Source organism: Ambystoma mexicanum, chromosome 4q (genome assembly GCF_040938575.1).
Source record: "Ambystoma mexicanum isolate Mex_15411 chromosome 4q, UKY_AmexF1_1, whole genome shotgun sequence".
NCBI lineage: Eukaryota > Metazoa > Chordata > Amphibia > Caudata > Ambystomatidae > Ambystoma > Ambystoma mexicanum.
This window is the reverse complement of record NC_090928.1, coordinates 212,856,884-212,873,115: the sequence shown is the minus strand read 5'-3', so window position 1 is coordinate 212,873,115 and position 16,232 is coordinate 212,856,884. Positions and strand designations below refer to the sequence as shown.

The following is a 16,232-nucleotide window of genomic DNA, read 5'->3' as shown; positions in this document are numbered from 1 at the left end:
ATTATGTTCCTGAATCATGGAGGGGGCATGGGCAACTAGCAACAGCAGCAATAAGGGGGGCCCATACAGCAACAGCGCCCTTGGCTAACAGGCTTTACCACAAGCGCTGCTTGCCTTACCATTTCTATTGGGGCTCCTGCGTCATGGAGGAGGGCGGGGCCACTACCAACAGCAGCAATAACAGGCACCCAAACAACAACAGCACCCTTACCGACAGGCATTGCCATAAGGGCAGTCTGCCTCAGTTCTTTCGACGTTCCTGTGTCACAGAGGGGGGATGGGCCATCAGCAATAAAGGGGGCCCAAACAGCAACACCCCTTTGTAACCGTGTGAGACCTGTAATAAGAGGTGGAGCATAAGGGCCCCCACCCTGCCTTTAACCAGTATTTGACTCAGTTTGGCTCGGGAAGGGTATCAACCTGGCAATGTTGATAAATGGGCAGCAGTGCAGATACTGCTGAAGAAGAAAAGGCAATGATTTTCAGTTTTAGCTAAGAGGTGTCGCAAGGAAACACCTAGTGTGGAGAAACGCTTAGCATGAGAGCGTAGATAGAGGGGCGATACATATAAGGAGAACTACCAGCAAGACTGTGGGTGTTTGGCTACTGCACATGAAACAGCCCTGTCAAAATGTACACGTTCCTAGCCTAGCCCAATGGGGGCTTTTCTATCGTGAAGCATCAAACACAAGTTTGTTTTTTGACAAGATCATTATTAATGTTCTTTATCCTATCAAAGTGCAATTGCAGAAAGTATCCAAAAAACACACACACACACAACCGTCTAGCACGGCGCACACACAAACACGTCTAGACAGCCCCCAGCACTGCACACACTCCGAGCACTACAACCACAACGCTGCTTCTAGCACTGCACAAACAAACTGTACACAGCACTACACTTCTCATTGTGGCAAAGCCCATGCCTGCGTCTGGGTGCTACAATGAAGGTGACACGAGGGGCATTTTGCCTCTGTGAGCCAGTGGATAATGGACCCAGGGGCAGCATGGGAAGGGTCCCCAGGTAACTCTTCATTGGCCCCATAACATGGCAGGGGAGAAAACACAGTGTAGATGTTATTGAGCATCTGCTCCCTTCGCAGGCTTATACCCAGTCCAATGATAGAAAGCACACTGACCTGCCCCAACTAATGGAGTCTGCACATCCCTACAGAGAGTCTCAAAATCCCTGCATTGAAAAACTTGCATTCCCATTCAAGCAATCAGTCTCTTTGAAGATTTGAAGTAGCTGGAGGGCAGAGAATTTAAGGAATATAAGGAGGTGTTAACAGAAAAAAAATGTTGTCAGTAGAATGAAACCTGAGGAGGAGTTGGTAACTAGGAGACAGTGGTAATCAGGAGGAGGTGTTAATATCAGTACAAGGCAGTAGAGGATGGTGTCAGGTGGAGCTGTCGGGGAAGAACAACAATTTGTGGCTTCATCTCACACCTGTGGAGAAGATGTTGAACTATGAACTAAAGAGCCATTCTGGATTAACTCATGATTACCGACTGCCTTGTAAAGAGTCTTGTGGTATGGGTGCCCAGAATCCCCCATCCGCCCCGCCCCCCAGACAAGCAATCGGTCCTCAACTTATCCTTTGCAGTATGGTGTGCCAGAGGGTTCAGGTTCTTACTTGGACCCCTGCACCTTTTGTCTTTCCTGCCATTTCTACACCGATTATTTCCTTTTTCTGACCCTCTTCTGTCTAAATACACGGTTTGCTTGCTAGCCAAACCCAGATGTGGCCATATTGTCTTCATTTCCATGATTCAAATGCTGGGATTCTAGTTCTTTACTGCCTCAACTACTTATTCGCCACTCATTCCCTCCCTCCATACTGTATATCTCCTTCTTTCCTTTCTCTCGCTTCTCTTGAGAAGAATTTCGCCATCATGTTTGAATTGGCTCTTTTTCACTTTATATAACAAATATTTTACATTCCGGATGCTTTTAACTTCACTATATTTGGGAAGCGCCTTCTTTCTTTTCATGCCACTAAGTTGCTTATTCATTATTTTGTCTTCTGTTGTCATGAATGTTGCTTTGCCATTTTAATCAGACTTCCTACTTACCAGATTGCTCCTTTAAGTTTCATCTATAATTCTTCAATTCGTCTACACTTTGGTCCGACTTTACAAACTTCTTTCTTCTTCTCTTTTGACTTGCTTGGCTTTCCTTTAGCTCATCCTTTTAATTTTCTCTGCATCATCTCTAAATGTATTCATGGCCCTGCAATTCCTTCTCCAGATTATCTTGTTTCAATGTACAGACCTACTCGATGTATACAGTCTTAAACTCAATTTATCCTTGTTCTTTAGCTGCCTCCCACCCGTGCTCAGTCCCACATTCGCTCTCCCACCTCTTGCGCCCAAGCACTAGAATTCCTTACGCTTGTCCATCCGGTCTTCCCTTTATATATCTGTGTTTTATTCCCATCTAAAATCTCATCTTCTGTCTACTTCACTGTAATATTATGCACTGATTATTGTAACCTTGTATTTCTCACTTATTTGTACCATTGTTTAACTTTTTGTTCAGCGCTTTGGCAAAAGCGCCATTTGAATCAAATAAAAACTGGGAATTGAGGACTCGGAATACAATGTTTTCTGGACAGAACGATAAGCCTATTCCTTGAAATTACTATGAATATTGGAATGTAGCCTTACTGTGCTACTTGGGCATAATGGAATCGGGCATTCCTGTCATGAACAAGGGTTACATTCCTGGGAAGATGCCAATGGTGCAAATACATAATGTATGATGGCAATAATTGGGAATGGCGCAAGCCTTTGTTTGGGATTTTCAGGCCAAAGGTGTAAATATGTGGCCCTTTAATGACATTATCTGGTATATCAATAGCAATACGAGTCCCAGAGCAGATGTGGCTCAGATAAATTCCAGCTGCACACTGTGGGGGAAAAGGGAGAATTTGAACATTTAACACCCTGCATCATTATGGTAATGCTCAGCTAATGCTAACTGCCATGTTTAGCAAGTTCTTTATTGCCATTGCTGTGTGAGCCTTATGATCTAATGAACATGTTCCAACCTTGAAGGCTTTACCGCCTAGTACCTAGCAGTGCTCGCCTCCAAAGTTCTCGCCTTTGATACATTTCCCTTTTGCCCTATAAAAGTGGGTTTTAGTCTGCCACTTTCCTAGGAAAGTCGGATTTAGCAGATGGAAGTTGCCATATAGTAAGCGGGATCGCCTGCCCAGAGCTACATTTGAACTGTAGAAATAGCTTTCACAGCAACACCCAAAATGTTTCACTGTTTGTCCGCCATCCTGACCTTGTCTTCCTGAGTTCAAGAATACAGCCTGTGCCTAAGACATGTATGCTGAGAACACGGTCCTTACACCAGATACATTGTTTCTTCCCAATGTCTTGGTATGTTTGAAACCCCACCTCTCCATTGAAAGGCATGGGTACGTGGGGCATGAAACCCAGTGACTGGAAGAAAGTGGGGTTGCCTGCGTCCAGTCTCGTTGGGTTGCTCTTTGTCCTGCATATGCTACTTTTCTGATTGCCAATAAAGGTCATTCACAAAGCCACTGGAGGAGTCTGTGGTCATTTTCCCATAACAGCAAAAACACAAGTTATAATTTTAAGTACGCAACCACTAACCAAAGAGTCGAGCAGATTGCTCCTTTTATTTTGTACCCAACCCCCAAAAAAATACAGGAATTAGGTTTCTAACTGAGCCCTTGGGCACGTTTTAGGGTTTGTACAAATCAGTTGGCTGTTTATTTTTTTCATAGGGTGGTCCTCCGTCCTTACATCTTTCAGCCCGTCATCTGAGCAAAAAACGGTCACTCACCGTCTTTAGGAGTAATAGTGTTCTGCGCTTCTTTCTTGGCTTTGCTGAGTGTTTCTTGACCATTCCTGATGTTTTCACATACATTTCTCCTAACAGGTACAACCACCAACTGGTATCCTTAGGTCCTCTGATAAGGGTTGGGATTAAGGCAAATGTACAGCTGCTGAGAGACCATAGGGAGTTTTATGCTTCCCCTAATTGTGGTGATGTTTGCCAGGCGGTCAAACATCAACACAAGTACTGAGGTTCTGGGGGCTCCACTCCCTTTTCCTCCTTCCACCACTTCATCTCCTGGTTGGTACACACACATATGCACCATAGAAAGCTGAATTTCTAGAAAATCGTTGTAGACTGCACAGGTGACTACAACTGCCAAGGCGTATAGTTAAGAAGCTGGGTGCATGAGTGTCTGACCCTGTGGCTAAAGGTTGAAATCCCAAATTAGGAACTTGCAAACACTGATGAGAAGACTGGTTGGTAGTTGGTTGAATTGTTGGGTTCACTGATGTTTCTTTCCAAATGAGTTATGATGCCCACCTAGAAACATGCAGGCAAGGTAACAGAGGAAAGTGAAAGGATGTAGACTGGTGAGCAGCAGGAGCAGGTCGAGTGCCAGTGCCTTTGACTTTGTGGTGCGAAGGGGTCAGCAAGAGGAGTTGGCAGCCTGGAGGATGGTGGAAAGTTCAGCTGTAAGTGAGGTAAGAGAGCTGAAGAGAAAATGAGAGCAAGAGTTAGAAAGAGAGAAAAAGAGAGCTTTACTGGTGTGCCCCATATCTCTGCTTAGAGTGAGTAGCGGAGTTGAGGGAGGGGTAGCAAGCATTGACTGGAGGGTGACTGACAGCTTGCACGGATAACAGCAAAGGGATGAAAAGAGGTAAGTGTAATAGTTGGACTTGGCGGAGTACAGAGCAGTAGGGCGGTGAATGAGTGATATGTTTTAGGAAGCAGGGAGATACAGAGTGCAGGATTGAAACAGTGAATCTGTCTTCATGTTCCTGTGATTTTCAGACCAAACCCCACAAATCAAACATTTTAGAAAGCTGCGACAATGAGCCTTTGGCAGAATTCCTCTAAGACTATTTTAATCCATGTCTACTGCAACATACAGGGTTATGCTACAGGAAAATTCTTTAAGTAAAGCTAATGTCTTGATGCCACGCAACAGGAGAAAAACACCTATGTTTGCTTGCCACTGTCCACGCAATACTTAAATGAGCTAACTATTTTAGCTCTGGGAAAGTTCAATCAAGAAAGGGGGATACCGCATGAAGGATATTGAATTCCGCATAAACAGCTGCCCTGGTTTTATCAGTGTTTCCTTCTATTCCCAGAAACTAACCATCTTTGATGTATGGGCTTCCAGCTTGTTCCTATTTAGTTCACATATAGGCTTACATTATAGGCAGTGTACACGCCAGACTGATGCTGATCATCTCGTTGTAACGGTTGCCATTTGCATATCACATAGTCAGTTTGAAATCTCCTTAAGTGCCCCAGACCAACTCACTGAGTCACTGTGTGTTCTTCATCGAAATCCCAGTTAACCAGTGAGGCTGGAAGCTCACAAACATGAGGACAGTGTTTTTAATTAGCCCATGAGGACCAGGCAAATTCCAGCTGGCTATGTGGGTTCTCTGCCAATCAATCTTCAGTGGGCATTGTATTTACAGACTCATTGTGCACTGAACAAAAGTACAGTACTGACAACGCTTTGGTCAACGGAGGGTCCTAGAAATTGCTTTGCATTCAGCAATCTCCTAATTCTGTGAATGCTCGCCTCCCAAGAACAACTCAATACCTGCAAGTAGATTCTCTTGTACGGGCCAAGAGGAGAAAGGGACCTCAGGCAGCAAATGCACCGTTTATATGTTTGAGCTAAGCGGTGAAAAGAAAAGGTATTAATGGCCCCACCAAACTAGTTGGACAGTTTTTCCTCATTTCTGATGCAAACTGGATGGCATCAATTGGAGTTCCGAAACAGGAGCCGAGTACCAGACAGTCATTTCTATCAGCCTGCCTTTTTGGCCATCTATGCCTCGGTTTCACTTTTGCAGCTCTTTTTAGTCCTTTTCAACACACCTTTTTCCTCATCTTTCTTTTTCTTATCTTTGTTATTCTGACCTTTGCTTCTTGTCTTGCAGTTTCCTTCATGATTTTTTAATAATCGTTTTTTATTGCGTCTTGCCTTTTTGATTGCGATTACCCATCTTTTTGACCCTCTTTTTGTCTTCCTGCTTCGGTCTTACTTTTTTCTTTCAATCTGCTTTTCCCCTTTGTCATTCTTCTCTTTTTCCTTCACAACAATCCTGTGTGTCGTGTCCCATCCCAGACCACTGTCATTCCCCGAGGGGCTATTCGTTGTCCCCTACTATCTGAACGTTAAAGCTCAAGAGAGCAGAGACAACAGCAGCCCATCATGGAATTATTAGATCCATGACAGACCATGCTTGGGGTTGCTGTGACTAGTGACTCGAGGGCAGAGGGTAGTGAGGAATAAAGGTCAGTGGGTGGGAATTGAAGCCGATAAGGAGGAACCCTTTATTATAATCTGCTAAAAATGAAAGTTTAAAGCACAGAAAAATGATTGCAAAAGGGAAATGTGTGCCTGCAGATGGTGACTGACTTGATGACTGCCAAATACAAACTGGCCTGTATTTTAGTATTACAAAGGCTGATAACAAGCACAAAACTTCTCACGGTCCTGGTACAGTATCATCCATGTTGCTACTTGGAGCACTGTTGCCGAAAAACTTGGATTAGGAGACACAGGCACATAGGATCAACACAAGCGTATAAAGAAAAATATTAAACAATATGATTTGCTTACCCAACTCCACGATAGCAATGTTTTCTTTTGAACTGGAAGATGCTTTGAACAACTTTTTCCACCAATTTGAAAGGTTGGTTTATTTGGGGTTTAATCAACGGGGTGAAGTGAATTACTCCCACATCGACCTATTAAAAAAGGGAAACCATCACATGTTTTATATGAAGGCGACTAAACATTTACTGCCAGTTGTTTCTACAGTTAGATATCTAGAACAGATTGAAGCAATCGAAAAAACATGTATAAATTGACAGGGTGTGCGCACAAGCAAAGCCCAAAACTTTCACAATAGGGTCTAAAAAATGTTCCACCCTTTCCAAAGTGTACCTAACCCATATTGAAAAATATCTTATACTAAACATCTATTCATTTTTCCTATAAAACTGTACAAGATAGTTACAAGACTATACTTAACACATAAGGCATGGCTTTTGGGAGAAAACCTCAGCACATTAAGCACCTAAACAACAGACACAAGCCAAAGAACATGCACACCCACCAGGCATGCATCATCTGGACCTGTTAGTTGCATATTCACCAACACAACATAAAGCAAGACACCATCTCACTTTTAAAACCAAAAGTCATTTGCAGGCCATATACATTCTGCTCTTTTAGCCACAATGGCTGCACACCACAGTATGCAGCAATATCACATAATTGTAAGAGGACGGGTGTGCTGTGGTTTAAGCATATTAATATAGTATTAAAACTATATTTACATGCCAAATCTTTATTTTTTAAATAACACATAACTAAGAAGCATTTAAAACAGAGGCCCTTGGTACCAGAATTCTATTTGTGGTTTCAGCATCACAGTATTGCCATTCTCACCGTTTACCCTTCTGTTCCGTTTACCCCCTGGTAGTGTGCAAGATGAAATCTATTTTAATGAAGAGAAGAGGATAACATGGACTACTGCTTCAAGTGGGGCTAGTTACAAAAGATTGCTCTCCAAATGCAAGCGTAGACACCTGTACCAAATACATTATAGTAAGGAACTCAATCTGCTTCTTTTTTATGTGAGAACTTACAAAGCACAAACTATGGCCAGAAGGCATCTAGGTGCTAAAACACAGATAGGGGTGAAATGAGCTGGCCAGGTCGCCCCAAGATTCGAAAAGGTATGGTTGCAGAGTTCTCCGAAACTGAAAGTGATCACCAATATCTCAAAGGGACACCAGCAGAGAATTTCACAGAGTAGGGGCCAGGACTGAGATCGAGCCCCCCCCAGCCCGGACCTTGCAGAATCTCAGAAATCTCAACAAAACGTACAAAGAGGATCGGAAAGTTCTAACAGGCCTATAGAGAGTACGTTTCAAGCAAAGGTATTCAGCAGGAGTTTTGTGAATGGCATGCTGCACAACACACAGTATCTTAAAACTGATTTGGCACTCAATCGGAAGCCAGTATAGTTGGTGTAGCAAGTCTTTGTCTCATTCCAATCTTGATCCCCCCCCCCCCCCGCCCAAGTAAAAAGGCTGGCTGACCAAGGTAGATGCTGTTACAATAGTCCACCAACCCCATAATGGAGCAGGTCACCACCTTAACACGGACTCAGAGGGGAGGAAAGGCAAAAACCTCCTGAATACCCTTCAGTTTAACAAAACCAGTTCGGTGGACAGAGATTTGAGCTTCTCTGGAGCCACCGGAAAGACGTTTAAACTCCAGACTTTTAACAAATTCCATTGGCAGAGGACACGGCTGCATAGAAGATGGCCAGTAATCAGCACTGCAAGAGGAGCTGGAGGCAGGGAAACCAACCACCAGGACCTCAGTGTTCTCTCCATTCAATTTTAACAAATTCAGAGCCATCCGGTCCCCAATGGAAGACAGACAGTTTTGCAGCTTAGAAGGATGGTCTGACACCGGCAGATTAAGACCAGAAAAGAAAAGAACCAGAGTGTCATCTCCATATGTGTAAAAATGCATCCCGTGTTCTGCAATGTAACAGGCGCAGGTATACATTAAACAAAAGGGGAGATAGGGTAGAGCGCTGGGGGACACCACGTGCCAACAACCCCGGGGAAGATATGAAGGTAGGGAGAGACACTGTCTAAAAACTATCAGACAAAAACAAATGAAAACCACAGAAGCGGCTAGCCTGTAAACCCTGCCAGTCTCTGCAACAGGATCCCATGGCCAATAGCATCAAAGGCCGTGGAGAGGTCAAGGAGAATCAAGACTCCGACCACGGTCTTGAAGCACAGCAAAATCATCAAGAATGGTAAAGAACACAGATTCAGTGCCAATAAGTGGCTTAAATTCAGACTGAAGCTGGTGCAGAAGACAATTCGATTCAAGAAAATTTCAGAATTGAGGGGCGACAATCGCTTGCATCAACTTAATGAGGACTGGTAAGAGAGAAATGGGCCGATAATTCTCTGCAAGCGAAGGATCAAGAGGGCCTTCTTCAAAAGCGAGGACACCATCACATGTTTTAGAGGCGTAGGAATCATTCCCGAGATGCAGACCTAAGTTTAGATAGAGAGGTAAAAATCATTTCCGTGGAAACTGGCTCAAACTGGAACAGACTAACAGATTTACCCCCAGTCAAATGTTGTACCAGTTGAGAAAGGTTCGAGAACAAAAGCTGCCAGCTGAGATGCACTGGTGCATCTTAAGAATCTTTTCAACAACAAAAAAAAGCAAATAAGATAACAATGGGATTGTGTGTGCAGAGCATCAGCCAAATGAAGCACATGGATTGAGAGCTCTTTAGCTATGTGAAATAGCTTGCGAGCATAGCAAGATGCTGTCGTAATTCAATCTGCATAAAAACAGGCTTTGGCTGCATTAATAGCAGCCTGATAGTCCAAGAGAGCTTGTTTATAAATCTGCTTGGCACATGGAGTATACTCAGTATGCCATTTGCGCTCAGCTCGACCACAACCTTGTTTAAGTGTCCTGAGCTCAGAAGATAACCAAGGGGGCCGATGGTTCGAAGTGGCTGACTGAGAGTTGAATAGAGTTCAAGGCATCAGCACTGCTGACCACTGCATTAACCAGCGCAGCGCAGGGATCTTGTTTATCAACTGCAATCCCCGATGTGTTTAGGAAAGCAGATGGTCGGCAAAGTGACTCTAAACCAATCGCGTTGGAATTGAGAAGATTTCCACAAACCATGAGGTAGGGTCCCGAATGGGACGGTGAAAGGAAGCAAGCAGTGGTCAGACCATGGACAGGCAGGATTTAAAAGTGGCTATCAGGCTTTTTTCAGAAAAAAATTAATGAACGTATTTCCTAGGAAATGAGTGGGGAGATGATTACGCACATAAAATGAAGCATCTGCCAGGAGAGCAACCACATTCTTAGCATATAGAGCTAAAGGGTTATTAGGCCACAGGTTATAATCCCCCATACGTTTTAGGTAGATAAGTGCCAAATCTGCAGTCAAATAAGCACATTCAGTCACAAATTTGGCCAGAGTGAGAAGGTGGCCGATAAACCAACAAAAAGTGAACAGAAGTATTAGGAAAAGGTTGAAGCCTAACCAAATAAAACTCACAAGGCAGCTTATTCTTCAGAGGAATTACAGAACCACTGAGAAATGTGAGAAGGATCAGGGCTAAGCCACCCCCAGACCTGGGGGTGTGGGTCTATCTAAGTGCAGAATGCCGTAATTAGATGGCAGCATCTGCACAATATCTGGTGCAGAAGACGCTGAAAACCAAGTTTCGGTCAAACACAGAATATCTGGAGAGAGGTCCTCGAGCAAAGTAAAAAATACAATTGCAGTGAGATACCGCAGATCTAGCGTTGATTAGGAGCCCAGCTCTAGGAGTATGCTCCCCTTATTGCCCCGAGCAGCCTCAGCCACCTGTGTTTGCAGTTCTGGTTTCAGCGTCATAGACACGCCAAAGCCCAGTGGCCACTTCACATTGGGAGGAGCCAAAGATGCCAGCTCAATACGAGTAAAGCATTGCAGAGGAGCGGCCGAGGAACAGGGGGACAATAATGCATCCTCATTCTGGCAAGATGATGTGGTCCAGGGCCCATCTGTGCAATGGACAAGCTTGCCTTTGGCACGCTGCGGGCATGCCAGGTGCGCCATCCGCTGCGCGGGCGATCCCTCCGGCACATAAAAGCAGTGCAGGGAGTGATGCTAATGACGCACGTCCAAAATAGACATGGCAGACAGACTATCCTGTGAGCATCGTCTCACTGCTATATTCAGCCTTGCGTTAGGTCAAGATTGAAAGTGACGAACTTTCAGAAGCAGATACAGTTCCTGTCTTGAAGTTAATCTATTGTGAGTTTTGGGGACAGTCTCACGACAGGGCCAGATATTCTTTCAAAGTCATGTCAGCCACTGTAGCATGTGGACCACTAGACACAATTAAAGAGTTTAAAATATAATGAGATTTTGCTACCTCTACGCAGAGCATTATCCTGTGAAATGTTGATTCAAGAATGACTTTATTCGCCTTCATTGCTTTTTGTACAGAAATTTAAAAAAACTTGAGAAGTAACCATGGACAGAATTATCCCTCAGCAAATTCGCGTTTTGGTGGCCACCACACTCCAGATTAGAAGGACAACAAGCGATCCAAGTGTCGCACTTCAAAAATTCAAATCAATGATTCTGTAACTTAATCGAAAACCACGTCAGACTGAGCCAGAAAGAGGCACCCTATTTACCTCAATTCAAATTAAGAGGATGTAGTTCACATAAAACAAATACAATGGGTATTTGTACATTGAAGGGAATACCTAAAGTATACATGTCAAACAAATAAACCGGTCTGTGATACATAGCTCTCAACTCACACGCTTTTGGCGGGTGTCACCCGCCAAGGGTTGACTCACCCGCCAAGCCTCCTGCACGCCCATTCATTCAAATGGGCGTCTCACCCGCCAAAAACAAAATCGGGTGATTTCACCCGCATTTGCGACACAAATGGTTGAGAGCTATGGTGATACTTAGAAATAGTTGCACTGACCTATGACGCCGTACAGAATGATGCGCACCATAGGCTATGAAAAAAATGTTTTACATTTTGTAAAGTAGGCCTGCCTTGCACAAGCATAAAAGCACACAGACTCACATTGTAAGTATGTACGTTCAGACACGCCATTACATTCACACACGCACGGATACACGTTTAAAAAAAGGGGGTGCTCCGGCAACTGCGTAGCAAAGGAGTGAAGAGTTCGCAGGTGTGTTAGGAATTCATTCCGATCCCTGTGGGTAAAATGGAGAAAGTATCATCCTCACTACACTAAATGGATATCAAGATGGCGCCTTCTTGATACCATTTACAGAAGTGCAGGCTCTCAGTCTAGTTCTTTCCATGATGGTTGGACGGAAGGAATCTCACTATTCCTTTTCATTAAATGCAGCCAAATCGAAGGGTAAGGTGCGTCGCTACTTCGCTGTTTAGTAAAATTGCTATCTGGCGTTTCTTAATCTTCCTTGATTCCTCTTGCGCTACTTTTTGTTAGAAGCCTTCCTTTTGCCTCCCGTTTCTTCCTGGCTGAGAATTCCTTGTTTGCCATGTGCGCCGCTTTTCGCATACCCTCCCCTTCCTGTGTACTCAGTTTCTCTTTCCTTCACCTTGTTCACACGTGCAAGTTCTTCCAAGCTCTCGCTCTTACTGTTTTACTGGCCTTTGCGTTACTGTATTTGGTGCCTTCCTTGTTCTATCTGTGTGCATCTGCACGTGCACTGACAGTGTCGACGACGAAATCCCAAAATGGAGGAGGCACCCCGATAACCCGGGCGGTGTCCTCCTCCTATCCTCCCCCTCCCCGGGATGAGGGGGAGGTGCCCGCAGGAAGTGCGGCAAGACGAAAGCCCGCGAAAGGAAACAGCGCGGCAAATCGAAGGAAAAGCCCGCGAAGGGCAACAATGGCGGGGGAGGGGCTACCCTCCTTTATAACAAGCGGGCGTCCCACTGCAGGCAGTATCGAGCCTTGGCATTGGGACGCCCACCTACCAGCAGAGGACTTCGTTTCCAGCAGAGGACTTCGTTTCCAGCAGAGGACTTCGTTTTCGCTCGTAGGAGAAGGATGCCGTTCGAGTTCGTTCGGGGTTTCCAGTGGAAGACGGTTTCGGTGAAGGGGTTCCAGTGAGGAAGGAGCAGGGCTACGGTGGAAAAGGAGCGTCGCACACAAGCGAAGGTACGTGCAGGGGAGGGGCTGGGAACAGGAATGGTTCCTTAATGGGGCGAGCCCAGATGGTCCTGGGTTACACCCACCCTCCCTATGCGACCTCGCCTGGGGGTTTGGTACACTCTCGGGCTGCTGCGCAGCGGAGAGGTCAATGCTGGTGTGGGCGGCCTCGCGGCAGAGGCATTAGAAGGCGGGAGCCTAGTAGGGAATATTATGCGGTGGGGGATAGCTCAGTGGCAACTTGTGCTCTCGTTGGAAGCAAGACTTCACGAAGCAACACAAGTTCGATTCAGGGGTCGGCCCTTAGAAACCTCGGCGTATTTAAACACGTTATAAATATGCAACTAAGACAACAATACAAAACCAATTCTTGAACAGCACCTCGATCCCCCCGGGCTGTGTGAACGGTTTAAAATACAAAATAGTTTTGACATGGATTTCTTCGTCTGGTCAGTTAGCACCGCGAGTCGGGCGCTTGGGTTGACATCTGTGCAGAGCCTGCCGATGCAGGTCGAATCCCAGGAGGGCCTTATACCCTTTCGAGCTCGATAAATGAGCACCACACATCGTGTGATGATAGCGCTCAGGGTTTGTAGGTGATATAAATGCACAATTATTAGTAAATAGTCAACCGCCGCGAAGGATACCTCTGTGTACATGAGCCTTCTCAAGGAAATACCTCTGGCAAGGTGTATTTTACAGCCAGCCGGTCAAGTGGCGCAGCGAGGAGAGCGCTCGCTTGACATCCGGGCAGATCCTGCTAACGCAGGTTCGAATCCCGCGGGCGCCGTGTTTGATAAAGGAGCACTTCATAAAGGGGTAATAATAAACAGCGCTCGCACAGCACAGCCACTGGTGGCTCAACCGCTAAGGGCATTGTCGTGGATTGCTGGGGACCTGAGTCCTAATCCCAGGTCTGAAACCTCCGGGGCATTTAAAAAGATAGATTTTTTAGATACCGGAGCGTTAACAGCACGATTTAAGTACCGAATTATGTGCATGATGGTAAGGGAGTACAGGGGCTTCTCATTTTTGCACCGTTTCTGGGTCGGCCGTCGTGGCCTTTCAAGGTTGCGGTGTATATCGGCTCTTATTATGAGCACATGGAGTGGTTGTGTCTTGGTGATCGGAAATGGGTGTGCGTATATCCGGTTCAGGGGGCACTAGGGGGATTCTTTGCTAAAGGGACTTGTAGGTGAGGGCAGACGCTTTGAACAGGGTAGCAGAATCAAATGATGAGAGGTTTGATTAGGCACGTGTTTTGGAGTAAACGTTCTTTACGTAAGGGTGGGTGTGATCATGTTGTTCGCAGTTAAAAAAAATTGCGCGCACTTCCTGGGAGATGATAAAACCGGTATTAGTGAAGGATAGTAGTTCGTATCCTGGGGGAAATAAGCGTTTTTCCCTAGCCTGGTGCCAGGTCGGGGCAGTCACACGTGCGCAGGAATACGCCTTGTGGGTCGGTGGGTGTGGAGGTGCCTAGGACCTCAACATGGGAAGAGGGAATGGAGCGGCACCTGTAGAAACCGAGGCTGCATAGAGAGTGAAACGACGTGTTTTGCTAAGGTGAGGCGAACAGGCCATTTCACGGAATGGTCTTCACAGGGTGTGGGTGAATTAGTTGCGCGGTCGCACATTACTCCGGTGAGTTTCGGGAGTTCATGGGGAAGGTATTGGAAATAGGGCCAGAAGTGGTAAAGTGGCTTAGTATGTGGCCACTCGGTATCGGTTTAAATGCGACGAGGGGTTCATCATTACATGCAATGGCGGGCAACCATGCCTGAGAGGCCATGGCAATGAAGGGTTGGTTGAGATGGGGGGTTAGCCAAGGGGGCTGCAATTCCGTACCACTGGCGTATGGTGCGGCGAACTAAGGAAAGGCGAGTAGCACAGCTCAGGTTAGGACTCTTGAGTTGCGCCGGCGGTTGCGGGCTAAGGGTGACATTACGACATCAGGGGCTAAAACAAGCAGTCGGGGGCTCCGGGGATCCGGTTTTGAGGTGCAGTCAGCTCAGCTCTGGTTCACCATTGTTGGGGTTGGAGGCGACGGGAGGTTTGTATTAGGTCGCGGTAGGCTAGGCAGCCAGGCCGAAGGGAAAGCGGGTATGGCTTGGGGTATGAGATACAAGTCACAGGTTCAAAGCCCAATAGGGCTTGCTCAGCCTCCACTCTTCCAAGGACAGTTGACAATTACCAATAGCGGTTGGGTTGATAGTAAGTGAAGAGGGGGGCGGTATAGAGCGTTGGATTAAAAGCACTAGATAAACAACGCGTCAACAGCATTATAGAAGTTTGCCCGGTTCCGAGTCGCCAGTCAACGGTAGCAGTCTGCATGCAGAGAAAGGCTAAAGTAGGGACAGCACAGCAGCGCGGACATTAGCATAGCTCGCGGCCGCGTTCCAGACCTGCTGTCGGCGCCATTATAAGGTGCCCACGGTAGCGAATGTCTAGCCGTCCTTCTGGTTGGAATGCAAAGGAAAGGGGCTCAAGGCTAAGAAAGGGGAGTTGGTTTACGCTAGGAGGAGGCAGATTGTGCATCTAGGAATCCATCTAGGAATCCTCCTTACACGGCGATAATGTGAGGTATCACTACTGGGTCACAGCGGGCAGGCTATACGACAGGAGTGACAAGGAATAAGGGGTGGCCTCAGGCGATTCTCCGATCAAGCAACTACTTGGCTGGTGGTAACATAGGTTGTGGAATGGGCAGGAAAGGGCATGGATCGTTCAACAAGCGGCAGATGGTAAAGTAACGTGGAGCAGGTTCCCGACTCCTTGGGTCCGGGTCGGACATGGAACCGCGGGATGGTGACTATGGGTTAAAGAAGGTTAGCAGCGTGGTAGGCCTCAAACCGCAGGGGCGTGGGGGTAACTCAAGCACCTACGCGGTAACAGGCGATAATTTATTCCACAGAGGGACGCCTTACCAGGTGGAGAAGTATTCTGGTACGGCGTGACAGGGAGAGTGCCGGTAAGGGGCGGAGGATGCCAGCAACATGGGGGTCCCACAAGTTGGGGGAACTACCGTCATAGGGTACGGGGGAGCAGTGCAGGGTTTTGGCAGGCGCCCGTAAAGGTTTAATTCATGTGTACAGCCAGGTTCAAGGGGTGTTAGGGCCACGTTTAGTTGGGCCGGCGGGACATCCCGCCAGCAGCGAACTGATTGTGTGCGGCCATGAGAAAGGCAGAACGCGGCAGCCACTGGTCACCTTGCTTAGTCCACCGGCGGAGAGATTACTAGATGGCGTCAGATGTAACCACAGCGCTTTCCAGTGGAATTGCTCATTAAAGGGTCAATGATTTCAAGGGGGCCAGGGGCTGCCGAGGCTGAGCGTTCCATAGGGATCAGAGTTGGTGCTTGTTAGGAAAGATTTCGTTATTGTAGGGAACTTTCCTTCCATGTGGCAACCCCTAAACTTTTTGCTATTGTTTTCAACCTGTTTTCTTGACTTTGCCAGAGAAGTGCAG

At 46.4% G+C, this 16,232-nt stretch overlaps 1 protein-coding gene across 2 annotated transcripts in view; it reads right to left on the bottom strand.

The window, feature by feature from the left end:
* The window catches only part of TFB1M (transcription factor B1, mitochondrial), a 725,212-nt gene that overhangs the window by 69,251 nt on the left and 639,729 nt on the right, over positions 1 to 16,232 (bottom strand). For both annotated transcript variants that reach the window (XM_069607739.1, XM_069607740.1), the window contains one exon: positions 6,651 to 6,778. In XM_069607739.1, the coding sequence (XP_069463840.1) occupies positions 6,651 to 6,778 (128 nt within the window). The remainder of the gene's footprint in view (positions 1 to 6,650; positions 6,779 to 16,232) is intronic.